Source organism: Spodoptera frugiperda, chromosome 21 (genome assembly GCF_023101765.2).
Source record: "Spodoptera frugiperda isolate SF20-4 chromosome 21, AGI-APGP_CSIRO_Sfru_2.0, whole genome shotgun sequence".
Lineage (NCBI taxonomy): Eukaryota > Metazoa > Arthropoda > Insecta > Lepidoptera > Noctuidae > Spodoptera > Spodoptera frugiperda.
The window spans coordinates 7,295,283-7,307,738 of NC_064232.1; the positions used below are offsets into that span (position 1 = coordinate 7,295,283).

Below are 12,456 nucleotides of genomic sequence, written 5' to 3' on the forward strand. Positions count from 1 at the left end.
GGTAGGCTCTGCCCTAGTAAAGACTCAGCCTAAGCTGAGTCTTTACTAGGGCAACTTTTGACCCTAGGGATATGCTGCAACAGGCGTTGCACCATAGGGGTCCAGAGCAGGTCTACTTAGAGGTCACGGTGCCCCTTATCAGTGGTGAAGGTGACCACTGGTGTGGTTTTAGTGAGGTAAAAATCCCACACTCTCTAGTCTTTCGCCCCAAAAAGCTAGGCGCCTTTTAAGGTTTCCCCTCGTCAGGAAAAAGGGCAACTGTTAAACAGAAGAAGTCGGATTTGAGTATATTTTTGCAAATTGTTCCATCCCCATTATATAAATGGTTGGCAGGCCACAACTGTGAGCTTCTCACTACTCTTTCTCACAGTAAAACTGTGGAATGAGCTGTCGTCGGCGGTATTTCCAAACCGATACAACCTTCAAGAAAAGAGCATACTCCTTTTTAAAAGGCCAGCAACGCACCTGTGACTCCTCTGGTGTTGCGGGTGTCCAACGACTGCCTCGTTGGGCGAGTGGTCAAAAGTGCCACTGGCAGATAAGGAGTCTCGGGTTCGATTCCCGGGTCGGGCAAAGTATTACTGGGGTTTTTTCGGTTTTTCGAAAATTTATCAGTGGTAGCACGGAGTCTGGAATTGTACCCAGTATATGGCAATCGGCTCACCCCCTATTACATGGGACTTATAACACAAATGGTGAATAGTGGGTGTACATTGTATAGTGGTATTACGTGCCGTAATTCTCCTCTGCCTACCCCTTCGGGGAAAAAAGGCGTGACGTTGCTGTTTCATAAAAATATAATATTATCATTCGAACTCACAACTTTTGCAATCCTAAAAACCTCCTCTCATAGAGTTAGGAAATTGACTATTACTCTGTCAATAAATGTTATTTTTGTGTCAAAATTCTCTTGTAATATTGTTTATTTATTGAACCAAAATATTATGTTAAATTCCATATAGACACATAGCATAGCACTATGTATTTACTAAATATAAATAACCATCGCAATGAATATGTAAAATAATCTATAATGGAAGAAATATTCACACAACTACAGATTCGAGGTTACAACAATATCGAACAACTTATTAAATGGATGGCTAAAGGTAAGTATTATTTATAACTCAAGGGTTAGGAGAGCCATGCTTCGGCACTGCTGGGCCGGCTCAACCGGAGTGATACCACGGCCGAGCAGAAAACCGACGTGAAACATCGCTTGCGTTGTGTAAGTGAGGTTACCGGAGGCCCAATTACTTACCTCCCGTCCCAATCTTCCTAATCCATGATTCCCCAAAACCCTTAAATTTCTAACCCCTAAAAGTCCGGCAATGCACTTGTAATGCTTCTGGTGTTTCGGGTGTCCATGTGCGGCGGCGATAACTTACCATCAGTTTCTACCGGTTAAAAAACGAACTGCACTCTAATTCATAAACCACGCGTGGAGATTACAAACAGTTCATCGGTCCTATCGCTTGTCTTAGAAATGATAAGACCAGGTTTCCTCACAATGTTTTCCTTCACGTTTGTCTTTGACGTTCAAAAGTGCCTTCCTGGTCTATTTCCCCGATTTTGACTTTGACTTTGACTCAGTGGTGTCTAATCGCGGGACTGAAATTTTAATTATTGATGAACCGAAAATAAATCGCCTTTTTTGACGATGGTTTCACCAAAAGACTTTCCCTCGGATGGACTAAACACCACCCTGATCCTACTCCTGCATAGAGCCTAGCCTCGGTAACCCATTAGGTTACTTCTGGACAGACCTACCCTGGAAGCAAGTTAAACAATTTATAGTTTCGCAAACCCGGCGAAGGACCAATATGTTCCCTGTTTTCCTAACTTATTTTTTCCTGAATTTTCTTTGCTATAAACCTCACGGAGCCCAGATCTTTCCAACGAATGCAAAACCGTGGAAATCGGTTCGTGCGTTCTGGATTATAACAGGAAGGAAAACCCGACTTATTTTTATATTATAGACTACATTCAAAAAATTTAACTTTCAGCCCGTGTAATAGACCCATCAAAGAGAGATACTGAGAGATGGCTGGTGGAACACTTCAGAGACGTCCCGGACAGCAAGAACATCACATTCGCTAAATTCAAGGAGATAGTCACCAGTTTTGCTGAACATCAGAATAAATCTATAGAAGAGATCACTGCCAAACTCATTAAAGAAATACCTTCGGTGCTAGATGATGGTATTGTAGTATTATCATTTATTTATTAGTAGAAAAAAAATATGCACAATTTTACAGCTTAAGTCAACACATTATACAGTTAAAGTGAAATTAACACATTCGCTACGGTAATAAAATGTATTACTTTCACCTGGTGCGGTGGCGGTCCAAACAAGCCTGCCATAAACTTCAGACAGACAGTGCGTGGCTTATTGAGCCTGCCAATACTGTAATGTCCTGTTATGTCCCACACCGGCGGAAAGTTCTCACATTTCACGTCCGCACTAGTTAGATGTCCCGCGGCGGGCTTATTATGGGTGATCCACAGTGAACGTGTTAAGAAGTTATCATGTACAGTAGAGGACAGATCCGCCTGACCATTTTAAAATTTGATTGCTTAAACCCAGCAAAAACGTTGAGACGTGTCGCATAAATGTCCCATTAGCGATAACCTCGCAGCTTAGTGATTCAACACGTGTAATACTTTAGTCAGTGGTGCGTTTCGGTAATCTACGCCAAAGCCTATCGCTTTATTTGTCAATTAAAGGTCATGGGGCGGGGCTAGAGTGGGCTCTCGAACATTAACTTAGTGGTGGTCAGGCGCATGTGACTACCTTTGTACAGCTAGAAAACTATCCAAACACGAGAATATAGTTTTTCTGACATGCGTTTTTATTTCTAATTTTATATACTTTGTCCACCATCTTGCCTGGTGGTAAGCGATGATGTAGCATACGATAGAACATACCTATACAAGCATCAGGGTGTAAACGGAACGCTCCCAAGCGCTGCAAACAGTTGATGGTAAAAAATAGTTTTATTAAATAAAATAAGGAATCCAATGTTTATTTTACGTAATAATCGTTGTAATCAATTGCTTAAGACTGTTGTGGTATGTTGTATGAATAACACGAAAAGGAAAACGATTACTATTATAAAAAACAAAAGTTTTCTAGCGTTTTTCGGGAGCGTTCCGTTTACACATTCATTCAGGCCTTGAAAAAATAAATCATATTTTGTGTAATTACGTATTATTAATAGAGAACACATGCCGCGTTTGCGTACGTTGCTCATGATGAAGAGTCCCTCTGTGACGCAAAACTAGTAGGGCCCTTTTCCATGAATAAAACGTCAGTAAACCATGATTTTTATTTAATTTAGTACGTCTCAAGATAGTTATTATGAAAGAGCAGTAATAATCATTCCAATATTTTCTGTCACAGTGGTAGACTCACACCCGGGTATCTACGTAGCAACACCCGGTTCAGAAAAACTAGCAATCTACTCCCGGTTAACCGTCTGCAGCAATACAAGCACCATCACAGACTATAGCCAGCTCATCAACCAAGATGGGAGCAATGGGGAAGTGGTTGGCAGTAGCTGCAGTACCGGCGCGGTAGCGGTCGGTAGCAATGACGAAGTGCCGGCCGGTAGCAAGGGCGATGCTACCAACTGTAACATCCATGTGGTCACCAGTAGTAGCTACGCGGAGTTCTCTGACACCAGTACCAGTTCCAGTTCAGGAGATTCTACTCCTCAGACTTGTAGGTCTGATGAAGGCTCCAGGATGTAGGGATATGGATTCAAGTTGCAATTGTTTTATAGTGTTTTATTTATTAAATTAAAATCTGTAAGCCGATGTGTTATTGTTTATTGGTTTTTACCTTTTTTTTTTTTTGAGGGGGAAAACCATCAAATTAGTCTACGCCCGCCCTGGGCGAGGCGAGAGTGGAGTGTCAGACTCTTACTGACTAAAAACCACCCCGTTCCTACTCCTGCATTGAGCCGGAGCCACGGTAACCTCACTAGGTAGTCCGCAGCTCCGGACAGGCATCAGCCCTATGGTGGGACGAACTTGACATCTACGATAGGATGGTGGCTCGCAGAGTTCAAAGCCTTCAAAGAGTATTCTAACAGCTACCTACCTATCCCAAAGTCATTCATTTCCAATTTCCAAAATATCCATAGACATTTAGACAGATACAAACATGACACACGCGAGAAAAATGGCAAAAAATTAACAATTACCAGTCACAATACTGCACACAAACCAAACCATTTTTCTAATAAAATAAAAACTCAATAAAAACAATATGGATGACGTATTTCGGGATCTCGAAAAGAGAGGCAAGGCAGATGTGGACAACTTGATACAGTGGATGAAAGACTGTGAGTACCAGGGTCCAGTCAAGTCAACAAGGATCATTCCCTGTCGAGGTTTTCCTAGAGGGCTTTTTTATGTAGCACGCCGGTAATCGAACAGACGTATCACCTGATGGTAAGCAATCGCCGCCGCCCATGGAAACTTGAAACACCAGAAGCGGTTTAAGTGCGTTGCCGGCCTTTTGGGGGTAAGGAATTTAAGAGCCTATGCAGCTCCGGATCAGGCATCAGCCCTATTAGGCTCCATCTGTGGTATTATTTATGATACAGGTAGACCAGACAACAGTGGCAAACAAAGAGCAGTACGGTATAACATGATCCAAGTAGATACCATGTTGACCGGGTTCGGTTACAAAGATGATATTGGTATACATTATATTTTACCTATTCTAGGCATAAGCCATGGATATTTCCAATTATCTAAAAAAACTATGTACACCGAAAATAGACTTATTTGTGCGACTCGATCCCCAGACACGATGACTGTTCCAAACGCAAATAAATATGTTTGTTAAATGTTAGGTTACCCGTAGCGGATATTGAGCTGTAATTGTGGGACCGATATAGTCAAAATTAGCTTGAACTGTTGTTAAAGATCCTAAAAAAACGAGTTTGTGTTTGTTACTCAATGACGTCAAAACAGCAGAAGGGACCGGGATGAAATTTAAAACAGGAGTAGATTATGATCTGTAATACCATATAACTTTTTCACCCCCAAGAACGCGGGTGAAACCGCTGGCAAAATATATATGTAAGGACATTAAATACTTTGACTTTAACAGTGGATGCAAAGACTGATAGAAGCTACGAAGGGCTCGGAAGTCGAAGGTCAAGCAAGGATGTTTAGCGAGGTAAACTGAGTTCAGCGCAGAGGACTTGGAGCAGTTTAAAGAAGTTCTCGAGAAGTTGGCCAAAGAACAGAGGAGGACAGTGGAACAGCTTTCGAAGCAGATTGCTGAAGAAGGGCCACGATTCCTTGATGCCGTCCTTGGTCAGTGGTCCGATTACAATGAAACTTGGTGTAATCTCACAGTGTACCCGGTTGATGCCCAGGATATTTACACACATTTTATCCAGAAAAAGTATATACACTAAAAAAAAACTTAATTGTGCGGCTCGATCCCTAAACACGATTACTGTGACTTGACTTAATGTCCTATGTCGGCAGAGGGCTTCAATAGAAGTCCTCCAACGCGAAACGCAAATAAAATGTTTGTCGAATGTTAGGTTACCCACAGCGGATCTTACGCTGTAATTGTGGGGCTGATAGTCAAAATTAGCTTGAACTGTTGTTACAAATCCGAAAAATTTTAAGTTTGTATGTTTGTGTCTATGTTTGTTACTCAATCACGTTAAAACGGCTGAAGGGACCGGGATGAAATTTAAAACAAGTGTAGATTATGAACTGGAATAACACATAGCCTACTTTTTCACCCCCAAGAACGCGGGCGAAACCGCTGGCAAAAGATAGTACACAATAATTAATTTAACTTTAACATTCCAGCAAAACTGATAGAAGCTTCGAAAGACTCGGAAGCGAAAGTTAAGCAGATGTTTAAAGAAGTAAATTCAGTCCAGCGCGTGGAATTGGAGCAGTTTAAAGAAGTTCTCGAGAAGTTGGCCAAAGAACAGAGGAGAACAGTAGAACAGCTTTCGAAGCAGCTCGCTGAAGAAGGGCCACGATTCCTGGATGCCGCCATAACCGGGTTACAAGCCTTCCGTGATGCCATGGAGAAGAATAGAAAATAGAATGCAATAAAAGTTTACACTGATTTTAAGCATTGTTTTTATTTTTCTTTTTGTTTTTAATCTTTTATTTTAGGGGTATTTATATTCTTAGACTATACTAACCTCGTTTAGACATAAGCAAGCAATACAACCACACATTATATTCTGGAACATAAGTCACGCCCATCCTTACGACGTATCGCGTTCCGCGTGCGACTCAAAGAGCCATCAGACCACAGATGGGGTCCAGTAGGGCTGATGCCTGATCCGGAGCTGCGGACTACCTAGCGGGTTTAATGGGACTCCGGCTCGAAAAGCAGGAGTAGGAACGGGGTGGTTTTTTGTCAGTAAGTCAAGTACACCACATACATCACAATTAGAGGTTTGTTTTTAAAAGCGAGTGCTGAGTAAGGAGTTTCGGGGTTCACCATCATGATCATATCGCTTCAGGTCGTTTTGGCAGGGTGGCTGCATTTCCACCAGAGTTGTGCTATGGTACACTTAGCTTAACACTGGTGGAAACGGACTCAGCTAATCTGTTTTTTATATGGAAAGATGTGTGCTATGGATGGCTTCCCTACTATCGATATTTCTCGCACAGCTACATAGTTTAGTATCAGTGGAAACAGCCAAGTTTCACAGCATAGCTATTAGATCTTCGTAACATAGCTACATAGCACATCTCTGGTGGAAAAGCATCCTCATAGTCAGGGAGATCTCAGTTTAAAAAGTTCAGGTTTACCATAGATCTATTATTCTTTACCATTGTGTAATAAAACTCTAGATACCTATAGATTAGAAAATTATTTGTCAAAATCAATCTTCATATAAAATGTCACCTATATACGTATATTTTATAAACAAGAAGCAAACATATATAAAAATGTGAACTTGAAACAGTTTTAAGCTAAAATCTTATAGTTTCGTGTCATCATTACGCTATGGCATTACCCAAGGATTTGACAGAAGCGTTCACTAATCTTGAAAAAGAAATGAAAACTGATGTGAATACTTTAGTACAATGGTTGAAAGATTGTGAGTACATTATACTATGTATAGGTTGACTGGTAATTAGTGAACGATATTTAAACACGTGATTGTACTCATGATTACAAACAACTTTCCCGAAGAAACTTTTTTTGTATACTCATTAGTTTTATTTTTATCACAATAACAAAACAACAAAATTACGCGCGCGCGTGTTTTCACATGATCAGCTGTTAGCAGCGAGGCGCGTTATCGGAAGACTAGTAACCAGGTAAGTAGTTTGGAACTTTAGGCGCGCGTGTTAATGAAATTTAAATATCGTTAACTAATTACCAGCCACCCTATATGCTTTGACCCTGTGTGAGCTAGCCTATTTCCTTTTCCATACTATATGTATGCTACAAAACGATTGCTTAAGTAGATAAAGCGTAAAGAGACACTCAGAGACACACTTGTCTATCTAAGTATGAACACACACAACTCCTCGCCTTTTATCCCCGAAGGGGTAGGCAGAGGTGCACATTACGGCACGTAATGCCGCTATACAATGTACACCCACTTTTCACAATTTATTTTATAAGTCCCATGTAATAGGAGGTGAGCCTATTTACCTAACAATTCTATTTTCACAGCAAAACTAATACCAGATACAAAAGAAGAAATAGCTAAGGCCACCGAACTGTTCGCCTCTGTAGCAGACAGCAAAAAGGTCAAATTGGAAGAATTCCTGGCCGTCGTGGGCCAACTGTCTGCTAACCTGGCGAAACCACTGGAAGACCTGGCCAAACTCCTGGTGGGGTCACCTCCAGCGTCTGCAAGCGGTGCTAAATAAGACTGCTGATAATCTGGATCACGGTGTGATGAGGTGATGCTGATGGGAAACCGTCGTGATCATCATAGTCATGTTATTGTGGTGTGAAGAAATAAAGAAAATTGGAGTTTCTGTGGTGGTTTTTTTTTGTTTCCTTTTCTCTGTAGTGTTTATGGAATAAGCCGGTAAACGAGTAGATGGAAGTGTGGGAGAGTCATGCTTCGGCACGAATGGGCCGGCTCGACCGGAGTGATACCACGGCCTCACAGAAAACCGACGTGAAACAACGCTTGCGTTGTGTTTCGTTGTGTGAGTGAGGTTACCGGAGGCCCAATTCCCCCCTTCCCAATCTTCCCCATCCCCGATTCCCGAACATAAATTCCTAACTCCCAAAAAGCCGGCAACGCACTTGTAACGCCTTTGGTGTTTCAAGTGTCCATGGGCGGCGGCGATTGCTTACCATCAGGTAATTCGTCTGCTCGATTGCCGGCTTGTTCCATAAAAAAAAAAAAAAAAAAAAGATGGATCACCTGATGGTAAGGAATCGCCGCTGCCTATAAACACCCGAAACACCAGACGCGTTACAAAGGCGTGACCGACCTTTTGCGGATTAGGAATTTAAGGGTTGTTGGGGAAGATTGGGGAGGGGAGCAATTGGGCCTCCGGTAATCTTACTCACACAACGCAAGCGTTGTTTCACGTTGAGTTTCTGTGAGGCCGTGTCGGCTGGTTCGAAGAGTAGGAGTAGGATCGAGGTGGAGTTTAGTCAGTCTGACACTCTCTTTCACCTCACCTAAGGTCGTAGAAGACATAGGATGATTTCATCCCCTCAAAAACCGGAGCCTCCTCTATATAAAGGTAAACCATAATAACCACGCTTGGTCTTTTAACTTTAAAAAAATACTATAACTAAACCAAAGTTTATGTCATTTTGGCACTTGGTAAACAAATTATCTGTCATCTATTTATATTTATTTACCTTCAATAGAAGTGATAATCTTAATTAATTATTATGTTATCGGCTTACTCACGTAATTATTTGACGAGGAACTCGACTAGTTTCAAGCCATGCTAGAGGCTCATATTCATGAGCAGCATTCTGCGACAATCGCCGCATCGTGTGTACCAATAACATAATAATTAATTTAGTATGTCTCACGAAAGTTATAATCAAATTCTAGTAATCATCTTATAGTAATCATGCTGCAAAAATAGCTATAATTAAAATCATGGTGGACAAAGCACTAGCTCAAAGGGACCTGGCAGAGATATTTGAAAACTTAGAAAGAGAACAGAAGACTGATGCATCATACTTGATTCAGTGGATTAAAGATTGTAAGCATTGTTCTACTATTTCCTTGGATCCAATGGGTGGTAACTTTATACCGTCACCAGACAGTTCAATTTTTTTGTATATTTGATGAGGCGAAGCGACGTTCGGCTACCATCTCGCCTAATGGTAAATGATGATGCGGCCTACGGTGGAACACGTCTGCCCATAAGCAACCTATTCACTCGGGCTTTATTTCTTAATTCGAAAAAGCCTTCACTTCTATATTTATTTAGTGTGGGAGAGCCATGCTTCGACACAAATGGGCCGGCTCGACCGAAGTGATACCACGGTCTCACAGAAAACCGACGTGAAACAACGCTTGCGTTGTGTGAGTGAGGTTACCGGAGGCCCAATTACCCCCTCCCAATCTTCCCAAACCCCGATTCCCCAACAACCCTTAAATTCCTAACCCCAAAAGGCCGGCAACGCACTTGTAACGACTCTGGTGTTTCGGGTATCCATGGGCGGCGATTGCTTACCATCAGGTGATCCGTCAGCTCGTTTACCGGCTTATACCATAAAAATAATATAATATTATTATTCTTCCAGCAAATCTCGTAGGGAACTCAAGAGAAGAAGATATACAACTGAAAATTATGTTCAAAAAAGCCAAAAGCAGTAGGAGAGTGAGACTAGAGGAGTTTAAAGCGATTATCATGAAATTAGCTAAAGAGAAGTCAAGGACTTTTGAGGAGTTGACGAGGCAGCTCACGGAGGAGGGTCCTGGGCTGATGAGGGCTGCTACTGAGGGTATCTCGGCTTTTAGAGATGCGTTGAGGAGGAACTGATGGGATATTAATAAATTATGTGGACTTGTGTTTTGTGTTTGTTATTTTATTTGATTTGTAAGTGATGATTGGGTTCGACTGCTCACAGATATTCTCAGATCATGTGTAGGTACCTCTTAGCATAGAGTTGGAAACAGTATACTGAGAACTTTTTTAAGAGGGAAAAATTATTCAATGCCTTCTCTCATATTAAGCGAGGCGAGAGACAGTGTCAGTCTGTTACTGACTAAAAACCACCCCGTTCCTACTCTTGCTTTTCGAGCCGGAGCCCCGGTAAACCCGCTAGGTAGTCCGCAGCTCCGAATCAGGCATTAGCCCTACTGGTCTCTATCTGTGGTGGTTTAATGGCTCTTTGAGGTGCGCGCAGAACCCGCCGTTAGTTTATTGGACCCGGCCAATCAGAGCCCCAAACGCTGTCTTGTCGTACAGGCTAAGCCAAATAAATAGATAAGGTATTAATTATAAACTACTTGCCACCCGCCCCAGCTTCGCATGGGTGCAATGGTGATATATTATGCACGTATTATACATATAAACCTTCCTCTTGAATCACTCTATCTATTAAAAAACCCGCATCAAAATCCGTTGCGTAGTTTTAAAGATTAAGCGTACAAAGGGACATAGGGACAGAGAAAGCGACTTTGTTTTATACTATGTAGTGATAATATTTGCGTAGCCCAATAGATTAGACAATCAATTTTGAACAACAAAACCAAATAGATTACAAAACTATCACCTGCACTTACACACAACTGCCCAAAATACCTTTTTTTGATAATGTCATCTTAGTTTTAAACGTGTGTCACATTTTTTATATAAATTTGTATAAAAAAGCAATAAATCTGAAAAGTAATGGAAGCCGCCTTTGACAAGTTACAGAAACAGGGAAAGAACGATGTGGATAACTTGGTGAAATGGTTGAAGGACAGTAAGTGACATCTTATCAGTAAAGTCATGTCATATCTCTGTGGTGTAATTTAAGCCTCGAGCCGACCGCGGTGCACGGAGAGGTTACGCACCTGTATTGAGCTTCGCTTTGTTGTGTCTACTGCAACCCACGGAGAGGTTTTTATTCAGGGGGCAAAATCATCCAATGACTTCTCCCGCCTTGGGCGAGGCGAGAGGGAGTGTCAGACTCTTACTGACTAAAAACCACCCCGTTCCTACTTCTGCACTTCGAGCCGGAGCTCCGGTAAACCCGCTACGTAGCCCGCAGCTCCATGCTTCGGCACGAAGGAGCAGGCTCGACCGGAGTGATACCAAGACCTCACAGAAAACCGACGTGAAACAACGCAAGCGTTGTGTTTCGTTGTGTGAGTGAGGTTACCGGAGGCCTATTTATCCTTGACTTCCCTTAAATTCCTTAAAGCACTAACCCCCAAAATGCGAGCAACGCACTTGTAACGCCTCTGGTGTATCAAGTGTGCATGGGCGGCGACGATTGCTTACCATCAGGTGATCCGTCTGTTTATCGGCTTATTTTATAAAAAATAAAGAATTTCTTTCAATTTAAAAGACGATAAAAAACTAACATTACTCTGTATATAAGCTTCGATACTGATAGTTCATTAACACATTGAACGCCGTGGTGGTCACCGGTGGATTTGCCTTCAACAGTTTTCTATTGGCAGTCAAAGACTTACCCAACTCTATCCTCCCTTCTTTCTCCTTCCACAGTGAAACTAATAGACAAGACAAAAGAACAAGAAGAGAGGCTGCGTGCCTTCTTTAACGATGTGCCAGATAAGACGAATGTCCCTCTAGACAAGTTTAAAGAAATAGTCCAAAAGGCATGTGATGAGTTTAAGAAGAATTTCGATGGGCTCGCCAAGCAGCTTGCTGAATCCGGACCCAACCTACTGCTGACTCTTACTGGCGCTACCAGTAAGAAGTTGAAAGGATTGCTTGGGAAAAAATAGCAAATATATATTATATTAATTGTCAACTGTAATTTTTTTAAACGTTGCCCCTAACTAGGATTTTCTCCTGTGTCATGTGTGCGTTTATAAACATACAAGTTCACATATACATGACAGGGGTAGGCAGAGGAGCACATTACGGCACGTAATGCCGCTATACAATGTACACCCACTTTTCACCATTTATGTTATAAGTCCCATGTAATAGGGGGTGAGTCTATTTCCATATACCGGGCACAATTCTAGACTCCGTGCTACTACTGAGAAATGTTCGAAAAACCGAAAAAACCCAGTAATTCTTTGCTCGACCCGGGAATCAAACCCGAGACGCGTTGTCTGGCAGTCGCACCTGCGGCTACTCGACTAAGGAGGTATGATGAGAATGAATGATCATTCTCCGTTTGGAAAATACCTTTGGTCAGCAGTGGGCTAGTTATAGTATATGCTTCTTTTTTAACGGGAGAAAATCATCCAATGACTTCTCCCGCCAGGGCGAGGCAAGAGAGAGTATCAGACTCTTACTGACTAAAAACCACCCCGTTCCTAC

At 41.9% G+C, this 12,456-nt stretch overlaps 2 protein-coding genes and 1 pseudogene across 2 annotated transcripts; all 3 read left to right on the plus strand.

The window, feature by feature from the left end:
- Window positions 1-880: 880 nt before the first annotated feature.
- LOC118280400 (uncharacterized) lies at window positions 881-3,819 on the plus strand. The gene is made up of 3 exons (XM_035600401.2): window positions 881-1,109; window positions 2,007-2,201; window positions 3,404-3,819. Exons 1-3 carry the CDS (start codon window positions 1,034-1,036, stop codon window positions 3,751-3,753), a joined length of 621 nt encoding a protein of 206 aa, XP_035456294.1. The 5' UTR covers window positions 881-1,033; the 3' UTR covers window positions 3,754-3,819.
- Window positions 3,820-4,151: 332 nt separating this feature from the next.
- On the plus strand, window positions 4,152-10,009 carry LOC118280172 (uncharacterized; annotated as a pseudogene).
- A 729-nt stretch (window positions 10,010-10,738) lies between these two features.
- LOC126911990 (uncharacterized) lies at window positions 10,739-11,912 on the plus strand. The gene is made up of 2 exons (XM_050701979.1): window positions 10,739-10,918; window positions 11,668-11,912. The coding sequence occupies exons 1-2, from the start codon at window positions 10,843-10,845 to the stop codon at window positions 11,907-11,909; spliced, it is 318 nt and encodes a 105-aa protein (XP_050557936.1). The 5' UTR covers window positions 10,739-10,842; the 3' UTR covers window positions 11,910-11,912.
- The last annotated feature ends 544 nt before the right edge of the window (window positions 11,913-12,456 follow it).

Excerpts from the sequence above, each read along its gene's own strand:
- LOC118280400 (XM_035600401.2), top strand. The coding sequence starts at position 1,034 with ATGGAAGAAATATTCACACAACTACAGATTCGAGGTTACAACAATATC. Across the intron at positions 1,110-2,006 it reads TATTAAATGGATGGCTAAAG|CCCGTGTAATAGACCCATCA; the intron begins GTAAGTATTATT and ends TTTAACTTTCAG. Across the intron at positions 2,202-3,403 it reads ACCTTCGGTGCTAGATGATG|TGGTAGACTCACACCCGGGT; the intron begins GTATTGTAGTAT and ends TTTCTGTCACAG.
- LOC126911990 (XM_050701979.1), top strand. The coding sequence starts at position 10,843 with ATGGAAGCCGCCTTTGACAAGTTACAGAAACAGGGAAAGAACGATGTG. Across the intron at positions 10,919-11,667 it reads GGTGAAATGGTTGAAGGACA|TGAAACTAATAGACAAGACA; the intron begins GTAAGTGACATC and ends CTCCTTCCACAG.